The sequence below is a fragment of the Anguilla rostrata genome, chromosome 5 (assembly GCF_018555375.3).
Source record: "Anguilla rostrata isolate EN2019 chromosome 5, ASM1855537v3, whole genome shotgun sequence".
Lineage (NCBI taxonomy): Eukaryota > Metazoa > Chordata > Actinopteri > Anguilliformes > Anguillidae > Anguilla > Anguilla rostrata.
In genome coordinates this window covers 51,084,239-51,097,300 of record NC_057937.1, presented here as the reverse complement: position 1 = coordinate 51,097,300, position 13,062 = coordinate 51,084,239, and the positions used below count along the sequence as shown (strand labels likewise).

General features: G+C 47.0%; 1 protein-coding gene and 1 long non-coding RNA gene across 22 annotated transcripts in view; both read right to left on the bottom strand.

Moving 5' to 3' along the window:
- Positions 1-757: 757 nt before the first annotated feature.
- LOC135255596 (pleckstrin homology domain-containing family A member 7-like) overlaps positions 758-13,062 on the bottom strand; it is a 107,135-nt gene continuing 94,830 nt past the window's right edge. For 19 of the 21 annotated variants that reach the window (XM_064336967.1, XM_064336966.1, XM_064336961.1 and 16 more), the window contains 10 exons: positions 12,465-12,656; positions 12,219-12,321; positions 11,905-11,996; positions 10,515-10,724; positions 6,357-6,539; positions 6,045-6,178; positions 5,495-5,637; positions 4,738-4,856; positions 1,983-2,025; positions 758-1,479 (listed from right to left, as the gene is read on the bottom strand). In XM_064336967.1, coding sequence (XP_064193037.1) covers positions 4,753-4,856; positions 5,495-5,637; positions 6,045-6,178; positions 6,357-6,539; positions 10,515-10,724; positions 11,905-11,996; positions 12,219-12,321; positions 12,465-12,656 — 1,161 coding nt within the window. In that variant the 3' untranslated portion in view covers positions 758-1,479; positions 1,983-2,025; positions 4,738-4,752. The remainder of the gene's footprint in view (positions 1,480-1,982; positions 2,026-4,737; positions 4,857-5,494; positions 5,638-6,044; positions 6,179-6,356; positions 6,540-10,514; positions 10,725-11,904; positions 11,997-12,218; positions 12,322-12,464; positions 12,657-13,062) is intronic. The other 2 variants (XM_064336960.1, XM_064336968.1) reach the window with 2 other exon arrangements.
- On the bottom strand, positions 8,551-10,508 carry LOC135255599 (uncharacterized). Its single transcript, XR_010330209.1, has 2 exons — positions 9,782-10,508; positions 8,551-9,677 (listed from the first exon to the last, which is right to left on the bottom strand). It is a non-coding gene; the product is annotated as an uncharacterized LOC135255599 (long non-coding RNA).

The following is a 13,062-nucleotide window of genomic DNA, read 5'->3' as shown; positions in this document are numbered from 1 at the left end:
TGCAGGTTAGGTTAACCGGAGAGTAAAAATGTTGAGGGACAATTTCAACAGACTCCAAATGCAAATTCCACACCTAGAATCAACTCTAGAACATTTGTTAGTTTTCTTGTACATTAAACTGATGGTTCAACAGCATACAGCCGGCCAAGAAACAGCTCAGTAGCCAATTGCCCAATTACCTTTGCTCCCCCAAAATGGGGAGGTGTAAAAAGAGCTGCATTTCCTACTTGATTCACCCGCTATGGATGGAAATACCCACAAAATAAAGCAGACAATCTGCCCCTTAACCTCATATTCATTGTTTCATTCCTAATCCACAAAAAATGTGTCACTGTCCAAATCCTTGTGGACTACACTATGTATATATATATATCCAGAAACAAGCCAGCATGACACAGGTAGTCATACTAATTTTATGTTCTCCATCAATTTGGGAGTGTACCAACACAAATCCTACTGACAGGTGTGAGCTGCCAACTGCCAGTGCTTCTGTTCACCCTCAGACCAACTGCCGAGTACACTACATGTCTGCAGCAACATAAACACGGGGAGAGAGGAGGCCACAGCTGACCACCAGCCACTGTCAGTATTCAGGACTCAACACTCTACAAAAACATACATATTTCAATGTGCACATTTGAACATGCTGATCACTCTGAAAGAACTCACTGATTCCGTTTCAAGGCAGGAATGGTTTTAATACTGTACTTGCAGTTCCTTAATGTGTGGTATAGTGACAAAATATGAGGCAAAAATATCTGGTTAATAACTTTAATATTTACATTTTTTCAAAATTTGCATCATGTACCTTTTTCTATCCACATTATTTCGAGAAAATAGTTTTGAGGTTGTCATTTCATCGCCGCAATGTTGTAAGCAAAAATAAAATCAGTTTGGCAAGCTAACATGAAACTTACACTGGCAGTGCTGGGTTACACAAAAATAATATTTTAAGTGATTTGGTGTAAGAATAACATCTGAGATCTGGCAAAAATACAATCAATTTTTTGTCTCTTTCTGTGACTTTCAGTTGTACAACAGCTTAACTTTCCCTTAAAATATCCCATGAACAGCAGTAGACACTCCAAGGCATAGCGAATGTTTCTCTTTCTGAGTAAAAACCATACGCATTCCAAATCTTCACTATGATACTGTATTATTAAAAGTGCAACAGCATGTACAATACCTCTTTCTACAACAATATTAACATTGTTAGACACTTCCATAGTTAACATACAGTGGCTTCCACAGCAGAGTTCCCATTTCCTGTAGAAAATAAAGTTTGTTTGAGCTCTAATATAAAAAAAAAAGGAGGGTTGCAAAAACAAGTCATATATCGGGCGCTAAAATGTTAAGCATTAAAAGATCCGTGTTAAACAATCTTTAAAACCACGCCAAACGAAGCTCTTCAGTCCTCCGGGGTCCAGTCTGCTGTGACTCGTCCCATGCTAGCACCTCAGTGTTGGGACACAGCTTTGGCTGGAGAAAGACATGACCAAAGAATCAGTGGTGTTGCTATGGTGATGAATCATGAGTCCTGATTCAATACAACAACTACAACAACAAAAAAATGTTATTAAATAAATAGTAATCATAATAATAATACTTCTTTAAATAAGTATTCTTCATGGTAAAGGTTAAATAATCCCTCAAAAGATGAAAAGCGTAATTTAAAAAAATGAGCAGCTTGTTAAAATTTTGCGATTGAAACGAAAATCAGGGGTTGGAACGAAACCAGCATGAACAGGGGTCTCCCAGGGAACTGAGTTTGAGGAACACTGCTTTAAGGTAATGCTCCCATCGAGTACTCATCCAACGTTCAGGTGAAACAAAACAAATTATTTAAATTATGTCTGAAAATAAAATCAAAAGAAAGAACGCAAAAGGTGAAAACACATGGATAACAGAACAACACAAAGATCACCAAGGGGGAAATTAGGAAGGCCTCATAAAAACACGACCATGTCATGAGAGAGCTGTACCTTTATACCTGGGTGACAGGTAAGCTCTCCCCGCTTTCCCTCGCTGCAGCACGTATCAGAGTGAGAGAGTTCGGAGTTAAACACCACGCTCACACCCAGAGGAGAATACAGAGCTTCCTCACACACACACACACACACACTCACACCCAGAGGAGAATATAGAGCTTCCTCACACTCACACACACACACTCACACCCAGAGGAGAATATAGAGCTTCCTCACACACACACACACACTCACACCCAGAGGAGAATATAGAGCTTCCTCACACACACACACACACTCACACCCAGAGGAGAATATAGAGCTTCCTCACACTCACGCTCACACCCAGAGGAGAATATCGAGCTTCCTCACACACACACACACTCACACCCAGAGGAGAATATAGAGCTTCCTCACACACACACACACACACACACACACCACTCACACCCAGAGGAGAATACAGAGCTTCCTCACACTCACACACACACCCAGAGGAGAATATAGAGCTTCCTCACACACACACACACACACACACACACACACACACACCCAGAGGAGAATATCGATCTTCCTCTCACACACACACACACCCAGAGGAGAATACAGAGCTTCCTCACACACACACACACCCAGAGGAGAATATAGAGCTTCCTCACACACACACACACACACACACACACCCAGAGGAGAATACAGAGCTTCCTCACACACACACACACGCCCAGAGGAGAATATAGAGCTTCCTCACACACACACACACACACACACACACACCCAGAGGAGAATATAGAGCTTCCTCACACACACACACACACACCCAGAGGAGAATACAGAGCTTCCTCACACACACACACACACACACCCAGAGGAGAATATAGAGCTTCCTCACACACACACCCAGAGGAGAATATCGAGCTCTCACACTCACACACACACCCAGAGGAAAATAGAGCTTCCTCACACACACACACACACCCAGAGGAGAATATAGAGCTTCCTCACACACACACACACCCAGAGGAAAATAGAGCTTCCTCACACACACACACACACCCAGAGGAGAATATAGAGCTTCCTCACACACACACCACAGAACAAGTTTGAAGAATGGAAAAGCCACACTGCCCCCATTAGCCAACCTGAACTCACCACTAACCACAAGAATCACGCACAGTATAACAAATCCAGCACCAGTAACCACGACGCCAGCTATGTTACTAGATCTCAACCATTCACAAACAATGACATGCCTTAATATAACAGTAAACATTTCAACTACTATCCAAATAAACAGTTAAAATGTCAAAATTCATTTGAGTACATGAGAATACTTGAACGCAATATAGCCGTACATGTCACCGTAGAATATGTGAATTATCGCTGAATGAGGATCTGGTATTCCAGCTGACGGGAGGGCAGAGGCAGGCTGGTGAGGGCAGGGGAGCTAAGGCAGGGGAGCGCCGCACACGCCACGGCGTGGGGGACTGACACACATGACTGTGACGGATGCATGACTGTGCAGCATGAATGTGACTGGCGCACGCAGCGGGTTAACGGATGTGAGTGTAGCTGCCGCTCACAGGGGGTCACAGGCGACAGCAGTGTGGAAGTGACTGAAAGCAGCGACTGTCAGCACAATCACAGCCCGCATGCAGAGATGAAGCCAGCTTCATTAGATGCCGAGGACCACAGAGACCCCCTCAGGGCTGAAGAAATCCCCAAATACTGACCCCCCCCCTCCCCCCCCTCAGCATCGCCCTAGAGCAGAATTCAGTATCCTGGTTTTCTTTCCCACATAATGGTGCTTGGATCAGGGCTGTGTAAGTCTCACCAAGGCGTGCCGAAGCACCAGGGGGTGCTGTTGCGGCAAAGGTTGGCACTGGTAGCTGAACTCAACAGGACACAGGTTCCCAGTGCGTGCGCCTGTGTTCGTGAGCGTTTTTGTGTGTTTGAGTGTGTATTTGTGTGCGCATGCATTTCTGTGTTGTGTTGTATACAATTGAACAGGCAAAAGAGCAGTTTGAGAGCTACGGTGTTTAGCCCACATACAGCTGACAACGATGGCCTTGTATGATCATGATTATCCCACAACAGGGTTCCCATGTGCATTATTGTTGCTGTGTCAGTGAATGAGCATGTGCATGCCAGTGTATGTGTATGTGTTTGTGTGTAAGTAAGTAAACTGTGTTCCACATTATTCTAACAGACAGAAGTTTCAGCGCTAGCCCACACAAAGCCAATGGTGACAGAGATGGTAGGATGGGACGGGTGCATCCCATTGGCAGGTTGCAGATGGCAGTGTAATTGGCACTCCGGAGTGCAGCTGTGTTTTCAGCTCCACACTCAAGGTGTGGAAGCGTGAGGGGGTCCCACTCTTTGTTAATTAGACACCACAGCACAAAAGCAGCATTTGTTCGTATTTTTCCCATTCTCTTGTTACCCCCTCCCCACCCCCGCCCCCCTCAAAAAAAGGAAAAGAAAAACAAAACACTTACGCAACTATCAAAACAAATTTGCACACAATTCACACGCTGCCTGCTTAATTTAATTCACAACCTGCAAATGTTTGATGTTAATGACAGGATGGTGCCGCAAACACTTTGCTGGTTTAAAAAAAAAAGGAAAAGGAAAAGGTTCATCTGCGTAAGCCTTTCGGGCTTCAGGCCGGCGAGGCAAAACGCATGTAAACCAGGCCTGATGTTAGCACGACTAGCACGATTAGCCAAGCACACCCATCAGCCGCGTGAAACGGGCAGTTAGTCCTTACTTTGCTTGCCGTTTATTAGACAAACGTGTAGTGAAATCCATTGCTTATAGGAGAGGGGTGAGGCGCCCGTGTGACAAGAGGAGGAGGGGGGGCGGAGGGATCGTACACCTGCTGCGGAGCTGGGGAGGAGGGGGGGGGGGGGCACACAGGAACACACCGCCATTAGTTAGGGGGAGGGGGACTCGCGCATCCACCACAAGGGGCAAGCATACTGGGGGGAGGGTTCTACGTCTACAGAACTACAGCAGCAGGACTCTGCTATCCTCTAACAAACCTCCACTGTTGCGCACTGGAACATGGGACATGGAGTTCATGACAATAGTTAGCTGCTCCAGTAGTTAGCTGTGTGTTCTTTCTTTAATAAGCACATGTTTTTGCCACCATATGATCCTTAGTTTAAGGTCCTCCTGCTGTATGCAAGCACACAGGCTACTCACCCATAGGCTCGAAGCACAAGAGTGACAGCACGGATCTTTCATCATTGGTCAGACTCCACTCAGCCCAACCCAACCTCAAGTCTTAAAAATTCACAAGTTTTCAGCGTGAACTCACAATAGATCAATACCAAGCACTAGATGGGCTGAACGGACCAGCACAAATACTGTTAGAGTCCATTAATAAATACAAGCCAGAGTTAATATGGCCTCTTACAAGTGTTCATTGGGATTTTGTGGCCACAGGTAAGGTTCTGGTAGAGACAGAGAGCAGGCTCGTACCCAAGGGGCTGGGCGGGGTCAGGGGTCTCAGGGGAGCTTACCTGCCACCTCCTTGCTTTTCTGTGAGGCCTCAGACGCCAGAGCGTAGGACATGGTGATGATCCGCTCCTGCTCCTGCAAGGCCGAGTCCAGCACTGTGACGTCCGGCTTGTCCACGGCTACTGGAGGCGGTATGTTCTGAACACTGACACACACACACACACACACGCACACATACATCGGTCACTGTATTTGTTGAGTGTAAGGGTGGGGCCTGGGTGTGGGTCAGTGCCTGTATTTGTTAAGTGTAGGTACAGAACCTGGGTGAGAGTCAGTACCTGGATTTGTTGGGTGTAAGGGTGACGCCTGGGTGTGGGTCAGTATCTGGATTTGTTGATTGTAGGGACAGTACCCGGGTGCAGGTCAGTGCCTGTATTTGTTGAGTGTAGGGGTGGGGCCTGGGTGCAGGTCAGTGCCTGTATTTGTTGAGTGTAGGGTGGGGCCTGGGTGCAGGTCAGTGCCTGTATTTGTTGAGTGTAGGAGTGGGGCCTGGGTGCAGGTCAGTGCCTGTATTTGTTGAGTATAGGGTGTGGCCTGGGTGTGGGTCAGTACCTGGATTTGGCCAGGATGCTCTTGATGCGCTCCACTTTGCGGTGCCGGGCCTCTTTCTCCTGCTCGCTAAGCGGCTCCTCGGGCTCCAGGTCCAGATAGCGCTCAGGGATGCACACCTTCTCTGGCTTAGATAACTGCAGAGACCCCCACAAGGAAACAGCCATCAGCCGGGTTATATGGGGGTGTATACTGGGTGTTAGGCCTGGTCTATATGTGGTACTATGTGTTGGGCCTAGCTAGTTTTAATAGACACAGCATTCAGTCCTGGCATATACAAAGTTACTTGTGTTGGGTTCTGTGGTCAGTGTCTACCTCTCGGCTTAGGTCCAGGTCATAGTCCAGCGGCTCGAGGTCTAACTCCCTCATGGGCGTGGCTCTGACGGTCAGCCACTCGTCAGACTGCGGCCTCGGCGTCTCGTGGTGCTCTGGAGGCTGCTCCTCCCCCTGCACCGCCCGCTCCAACAGCTGCCAATCAAAGTCCTGCTCCCGCCTCCACTGGGGGGCAGAGAAATACATTACATTACATTACATTATAGGCATTTAGCAGACGCTCTTATCCAGAGCGACTTACACAACTTTTTTTTTATTTTTTTTTTTTTTTACATAGCATCCATTTATACAGCTGGATATATACTGAAGCAACGCAGGTTAGTACTTGCTCAGGGTACAACAGTGTCCTTTCCAGATCGAACTGGACTTCGGTTACAAGCCCAGTCTACCACTGGCTACATCGTCCAATACAGTGTCATTACTGCCTATTTTTGCATATCTCCACCTTTTCTGGGGGGGGTTAAACAAAATGTTTTTGACTTATACAAATCTACACACACTTACACACACACACACACACAAGATATAGTAGCTTTCACACAGTAGCACTGTGACTATATAGTGTACTATACCCATCTTCAATTTACCTTAATACTGCTACATGTCCAGTATACACAGCTCACAGGGCTTAGAGGTGTGATTGAACAGCTTGCCTAAAACAACCTCAGTGTGTGTAACGTGGCATAGCCCCCAAGCCATATTAACAGATACTCGATACCCAGGTGTCTCCAATGCAGAGATTATTCACTGTGGCAAATCACTTTACTGTGTAATTGTATATTTAAGCTCTAAATTTCTCAGAAAAACTCTGAACTCTAACTCTAAGCTACATCATTCTCTATTAGTTTCAGAGACACAGTTTCAATATGATGTGAAAGACAGGTATAATTCATCCATGTTCTGCCTTCATGAATACATGAAGTGATATAAATTTACTTATTGCACATATGCACAAAACTCAATATTGAAGAATAAGTATATGACTGTAAAATAAATGCTGAACAGTAGGAATACTTAAAAAACCATACTTTAAAAATATAGACATTTTATCTAAATAAAAATAAGGCACTTCTACTCATTAATAATAACATTAATCTGTTTTATAAAGACACATAGGCACAGGATAACTACAAAGCAATTTTTCATCTCATTGACTGTCTTGCATCCAATCAAATGTTCTGGAGGGGCAGCAGACTGTCCTGTTTTACTGAATGAATGACAGCTTCCTCCAGCACAGTAAACAACATCTTCCAATGTGCTAAATGACTGATGCAAACAGTCAATCGAATGCCCTTGCATAGTTTACCATAGATTTATTGCAATATTGTCACTGATGAATAGCCTACTAATAAGCAGTTTGGGTTCTTGCATGAGTTGGTCTGCACCCTGGCACAGTTTCCTCCTGCTCTTACCTGACTGAGCCTCAGCGGTGCTGAGCAGGGAGAACAAGTCAGGAAGGAAAGCTGACACAGCTGAGTCACACTGGTGATGTCACACTTTTACTTTCATTCACAAAGTTACGGAAGAGTCACTGAGCATGTGCTGAAACAGCATGCACTTTCTGGCCAGGAATCCAACAGCCCAACCCTCTATGCAGCACTCCAGTCCCTCTATCTCCTTATAAACACAGGCTTTTGTGTGAAAGTATGGCAGGCACAAACTCACATATCCACTACTAAGTATAGGCAAACTTAAAAACATGAACATGCAGGACTGATAAATAACATGCCACCCTCCCCAGAGGCAGAATTACCCAACAAGGCAGAATGATTTGGGTGGGGTGTGTGGAGGTTGTGTCCCCTAGTCAATCTAGTGGAAATGCAATGCTTCAAGTAGTACACTTTCTCATTTGAATGTTTTATATTTTACAGGTTTAAATTGGTCTAGTTTACTGCTCTGCATATAAACATTTGATTTATGTTGAGTTCAGTGGGTTGTGAAATGAATAAATAATGTGTACGGGAAAATAAAGACTGCTAAAAAAAATTCAAGGAGGATTTTGTTTAGATTGAACTGAGGCAACGTGTACAAATACCCAAGCTCTCAAGGCCAAGCATGCACTGTCAATGAAAACTGTGTACCAGGCATTATTGTGCTCACTGGAAAAAACTAAGAATCACAGAAACCCCACAGAGGCATATTCACAAAATAGCAGCAATGAAACACACAGGCCACGTTTCACAACTAGATCATTTTATTTATTTTATTTATTTATTTATTGAGAGCAAACCACTACATTCCATTAAAAAAATTTAAAGTATGAGTAGTGCAACTGGGTATTCCATTGAATGGATACAGGTACTACAGTTAGCCGTCATCCCCATGCTCGGAGCCAATTGTTAAGAACACTATTAACTATCTAATGAGTGGCATTGACTGCTATGGAAGAACACAAGAAACTGGTGGCACTGCAGTCAGTTCACTGCTTCACCTCCCTTATCACATGCCTTCTAAGTGCTTACATGAAGGAGGCCACAGTACCCAGATATGGCTCCTGGTCTGACAAACACTAACAAGCTGAAATTATCTCTTAAAAGGAAAGTGCAACAGAGCTTATACAGCTACTTTTACAATATGAAGAAACAAAAATCTGAATTAAAACAGCCTACATGCTAGTTCTCCACAGCATCTAAAAACATGGGTGTGAGCTGTTTCCCTGTGGTTAACCAACACACTCACAGACAATTCCAAGTACCCAAGCATAATTTTCTGTTAAAAGCAAGGGGTTGCCATGAAAATGTAAGCTCTGGTTATTTGAATTAAATACTGTTACATTTTAAATGTAAAGTGCAAATCGCTCCCTACGCCAGTAGCACAATGCAGCCTGGTCACACAGTGATCTGGTTAGAGGTTATCATCAATCTCATTACTCCACGTACCACACGATCCACGTTAGAAAGCCAATGAAAGGATGCTACAATGAACACATGGGTGGATGATTTATGAACAAGTGAATGAATGTCAAAGTGCTATGAAGCCTGAGAGCTTGCGCAGTGGTGTGCTTTGGTGACTGGGGAGGCGGGATGTTGGGGGGAAGCGTTTTGGGGGGAGGGGGGGCAACAAGTGTCACTCTCACAACGCTGCTGTGATATCACAACAGCAGGGGGAGCACTGCTGTGACATCACAGAGATGCACTTTCCCCAGAAGCTAGGGAGGAGGAAGAGTGGGAGACAAAGGAAGATGGTCCTGGTGGAACCACCCCCCAGGCATGGATGCAGCTCAGAATAATCACTACCAACTGCACCAATCATCTGAGCCTGGTTAGGATGACACAATAATCATTCCCGAGCTACACCAATCACCTGAGCCCGGTTAGGGTGACACAATAATCACCCCCTGAGCTACACCAATCACCTGAGCCCGGTTAGGGTGACACAATAATCACCCCCTGAGCTACACCAATCACCTGAGCCCGGTTAGGGTGACACAGCAGTACAGGGCTGAAGGGGACACCACACAGCCCACATTCACTCACATTAAAGCAGAGCTGCAGCCATCAAGGGAGAAGGAGATTTAGCACTGCAGAAATGAGCAGCAGGAGGGCTACGTTTGAGATTCACCCTGTCTGTGAGACGAGGTGACCAAGCTTTCTGACTACATTTCATTTTTTAAATTTTAACTGTCTGGGTAGGCAGAAATATAAAAATGTGTTCATGATTCAGAGGTCTGCTCAGTGACCTCTGAATCTCTGACATCATAAATCTGCCTGACTCAGGCTATAATGCAACTAGTTCGATCATGGTCTGAATGGCGTCTGAAATCCACAGAAAGCATACTTGTTCTTTTTTTGCAAGTAGGTTGACGAAGGCCAAATTACTTTCTTATTCTTCTCTTAGCAGTACACTCAGAAGCCCCTCAACAAGAGGAGAAAACACCACCGATCTCCCCATCTCTCCAGGACTCACTTCTCATATTCCACCGGTGACACTTCACGCAAACCCACTTACCTGCTGTACCAGCTAGCTAAGCCCTACCATTATTAACCCTGCTGTTGGAACTGCAGTCACAGCTAACACAGCTAACTGATTAATGTGTAACCACTCTAAACAGCGTGAGAGCGGGCAGAGGGGGTCAGCATGGGGTGTGTTATGGGGTGCGTTATGGGTGCGTCCGGAGCCCTCCCGGCGGCTCTAACGTACTGAGCCCAGGTCGGCGGAGAGGGGCCGCGAGGAGGACGAGGTGCGGGAGGAAGAGGACTGCCGCTCCCCCTGGCTCAGGGTCCTCTTGCGCTCCCGCACCAGCGCCTTCTGGTGCCTCTTCATCCTCTCCAGCTGCTCGTCGGCGCTCATGCGGCCCCGCGGCGCCGTGTCGCCCGAGTACAGCCGCTCCAAGGCACTCTTTGGTCTCTCCTGAGGGGAGCGCGGGACACAGAGAGAGAGCGAGGGAGGGAGGGAGGGAGAGGAGAGGAGAGAGGGAGAGAGGGAGAGAGGGAGAGAGAGGGAGGGAGAGAGAGGGGAGAGAGAGGAGATGGGAGGGAGGAGAGGGAGAGAGGGAGAGAGAGGGAGGGAGTGAGTGAGTGAGAGAGAGGGAGGGAGGGAGAGAGGAGGGGAAAGAGAGGGAGGGAGAGAGAGAGGGAGAGGGGAGAGTGGGGGGAGAGAGAGGGAGGAGAGAAGGAGAGAGGGAGGAGGGAGGAGAGGGGGAGAGAGAAGGGGGGAGAGAAGAGAGGGAGGGAGGAGGGAGGGAGAGAGGGGAGAGGGAGAGAGGGAGAGGGGGGAGAGGGAGAGAGGAGGGAGGGAGAGAGGAGGGAGAGAGAGAGAGAAAGAGGGAGAGAAGAGGGAGGATGGAGGGAGGGAGGGAGAGAGGGAGAGAAGGGGGGGAGAGAAGAAGGGAGGGATGGAGGGAGGGAGAGAGAGGGAGAGAGAGGGAAGGACAGAGAGAGGGAGGGAGAAAGAGAGGGAGAGGGAGGGGGAGGGAGGGAGAGAAAGAGAGAAGAGAAGAGAAGAGAAGAGGAGAGGAGAGGAGAGGAGAGGAGAGGAGAGGAGAGGAGAGGAGAGGAGAGTGAGAGTGAGAGTAAAAGAGAAACAGTGACAGAAAAAGATGGGATGGATTTGGACAAAAAGACAGATAGCCAGAAGGAGAGACAGAGGTGAGAGTTAGAGAAAAGAAAGGGAAGAATTAAGGCAACAGGAAAAACGTAAGTAAAAGCAAACAAGAAGGGGAAATTACATTTCTCTAGAATACAGTGTAAAAAGAGAAAAACTTGTGTGCTGTCAGCATGCTAAGATGAAAACATTACAGCAATAATTCAATAACATTAAAGTAACTTTACAGCAAACATTCAATAACATTACACAGCCATTCTAACAGGCTGTAAAAAAAAAAGCTATTACATGATCAGCGTTTTCCCTTGAGCACTACATACAGTCGTACCAGCTCCTGTCAGCTGTGCAAACAGGCCAAATGAAGGACCACTCTATGGAGTATGGAGTGAGTCTTATTAAACAGCACCATAAGCCCCTCACTCTGCCCCTCGAGCAGGCCATCTCAGGCCATCTCACAGGCCCGAAGCTGCTCCATGCCGAGCCTCACCTTCAGAACCGAGGCGGTGACTCCTCTTCTGAGCGTGACGTACGACGAGATGTTAGTGGACTGATTCAGCCTGGAGGCGGAGCCAGCCGGTCCTGACGGAAACACACGGGAGAAGAATGTGTCCTCCTGGCTTTGTGCCGCTCGCCGCGTACAGTGTGTTTGTGTAATGAGCAGCCCGGACACTGAAACAGCGGTGCGGACTGAGCCGGCTACTGAGCTAAAGCACAAAAACATGCCTGCTCTGCGTGTCACTGCTAAGAAGGAAGCAGCAGACCTGTGTGCCCAGGAGCCAGGGGCCAGGGGCCCTTACGTACCTCTGCTTGGCAAAGTCTGGTACCCTCCCACGAGCCCCATGGGCCCTGAGCCGGCCCCCACTCCCAGCAGCTCCGGCTCGCTAAGGTACGACCGCAACTCCACCTGGTAACCCACAAAAAAGCAACAATCAACTCAGCACAGCACCAACTCACCAATGAGAGGAGCCCTCAGGGACTGACACACAGTACACGTGACCCGCTGGTGTTAGCAGTTAGCGCCGCATACACAGACGCACACACACACACCTTGTAGTCGCCGTTGACAAAATGGCCGATCTCCCTGTCGCGTTTCCGCTCGTCGGACTGGCGCTTGAGGCCACGGACGGACATGTGTCTGATGACAGAGGTCTCCTTGGGCAGGGGGGGCACGACGGGGGGGTGCTCCTCAGGGCTGTACACCTGCGGCAGGGGGGGGCGGGGTGGAGCACCTTCCTCTGCCTGAGGCCCGGCATGCAGAGACCAGAATGCATCAGTGCTCAAAAATCTTTTCTTTTTTTCTTCCAATGACAACATGACAGCCTTTCTGGTTCAGGGATTTGCCATGTAACAGCATGAACGGTGGAGCATTTTAGCCTAAGATGTTTCCATCACAACGAAACATAATGATTTAATAAAGGTCGATATATGAAAATAAATACATTGATAAAACAGCCTTTTCATTTATGATGAAACCAGATTAAATCTGCGGTTACATTTTAGGGGCAGTGTTTAACAGGTTTCCATCTGCATATAATGGACATCAAGTCACTGGGCCCATGTGCCTGTTTCTAATGTATGGGCTGAAATAACAGGGCAATCTTTTTTCTATTTATAATAAACAAAAATGAAAGTTTGGTCCCATGTC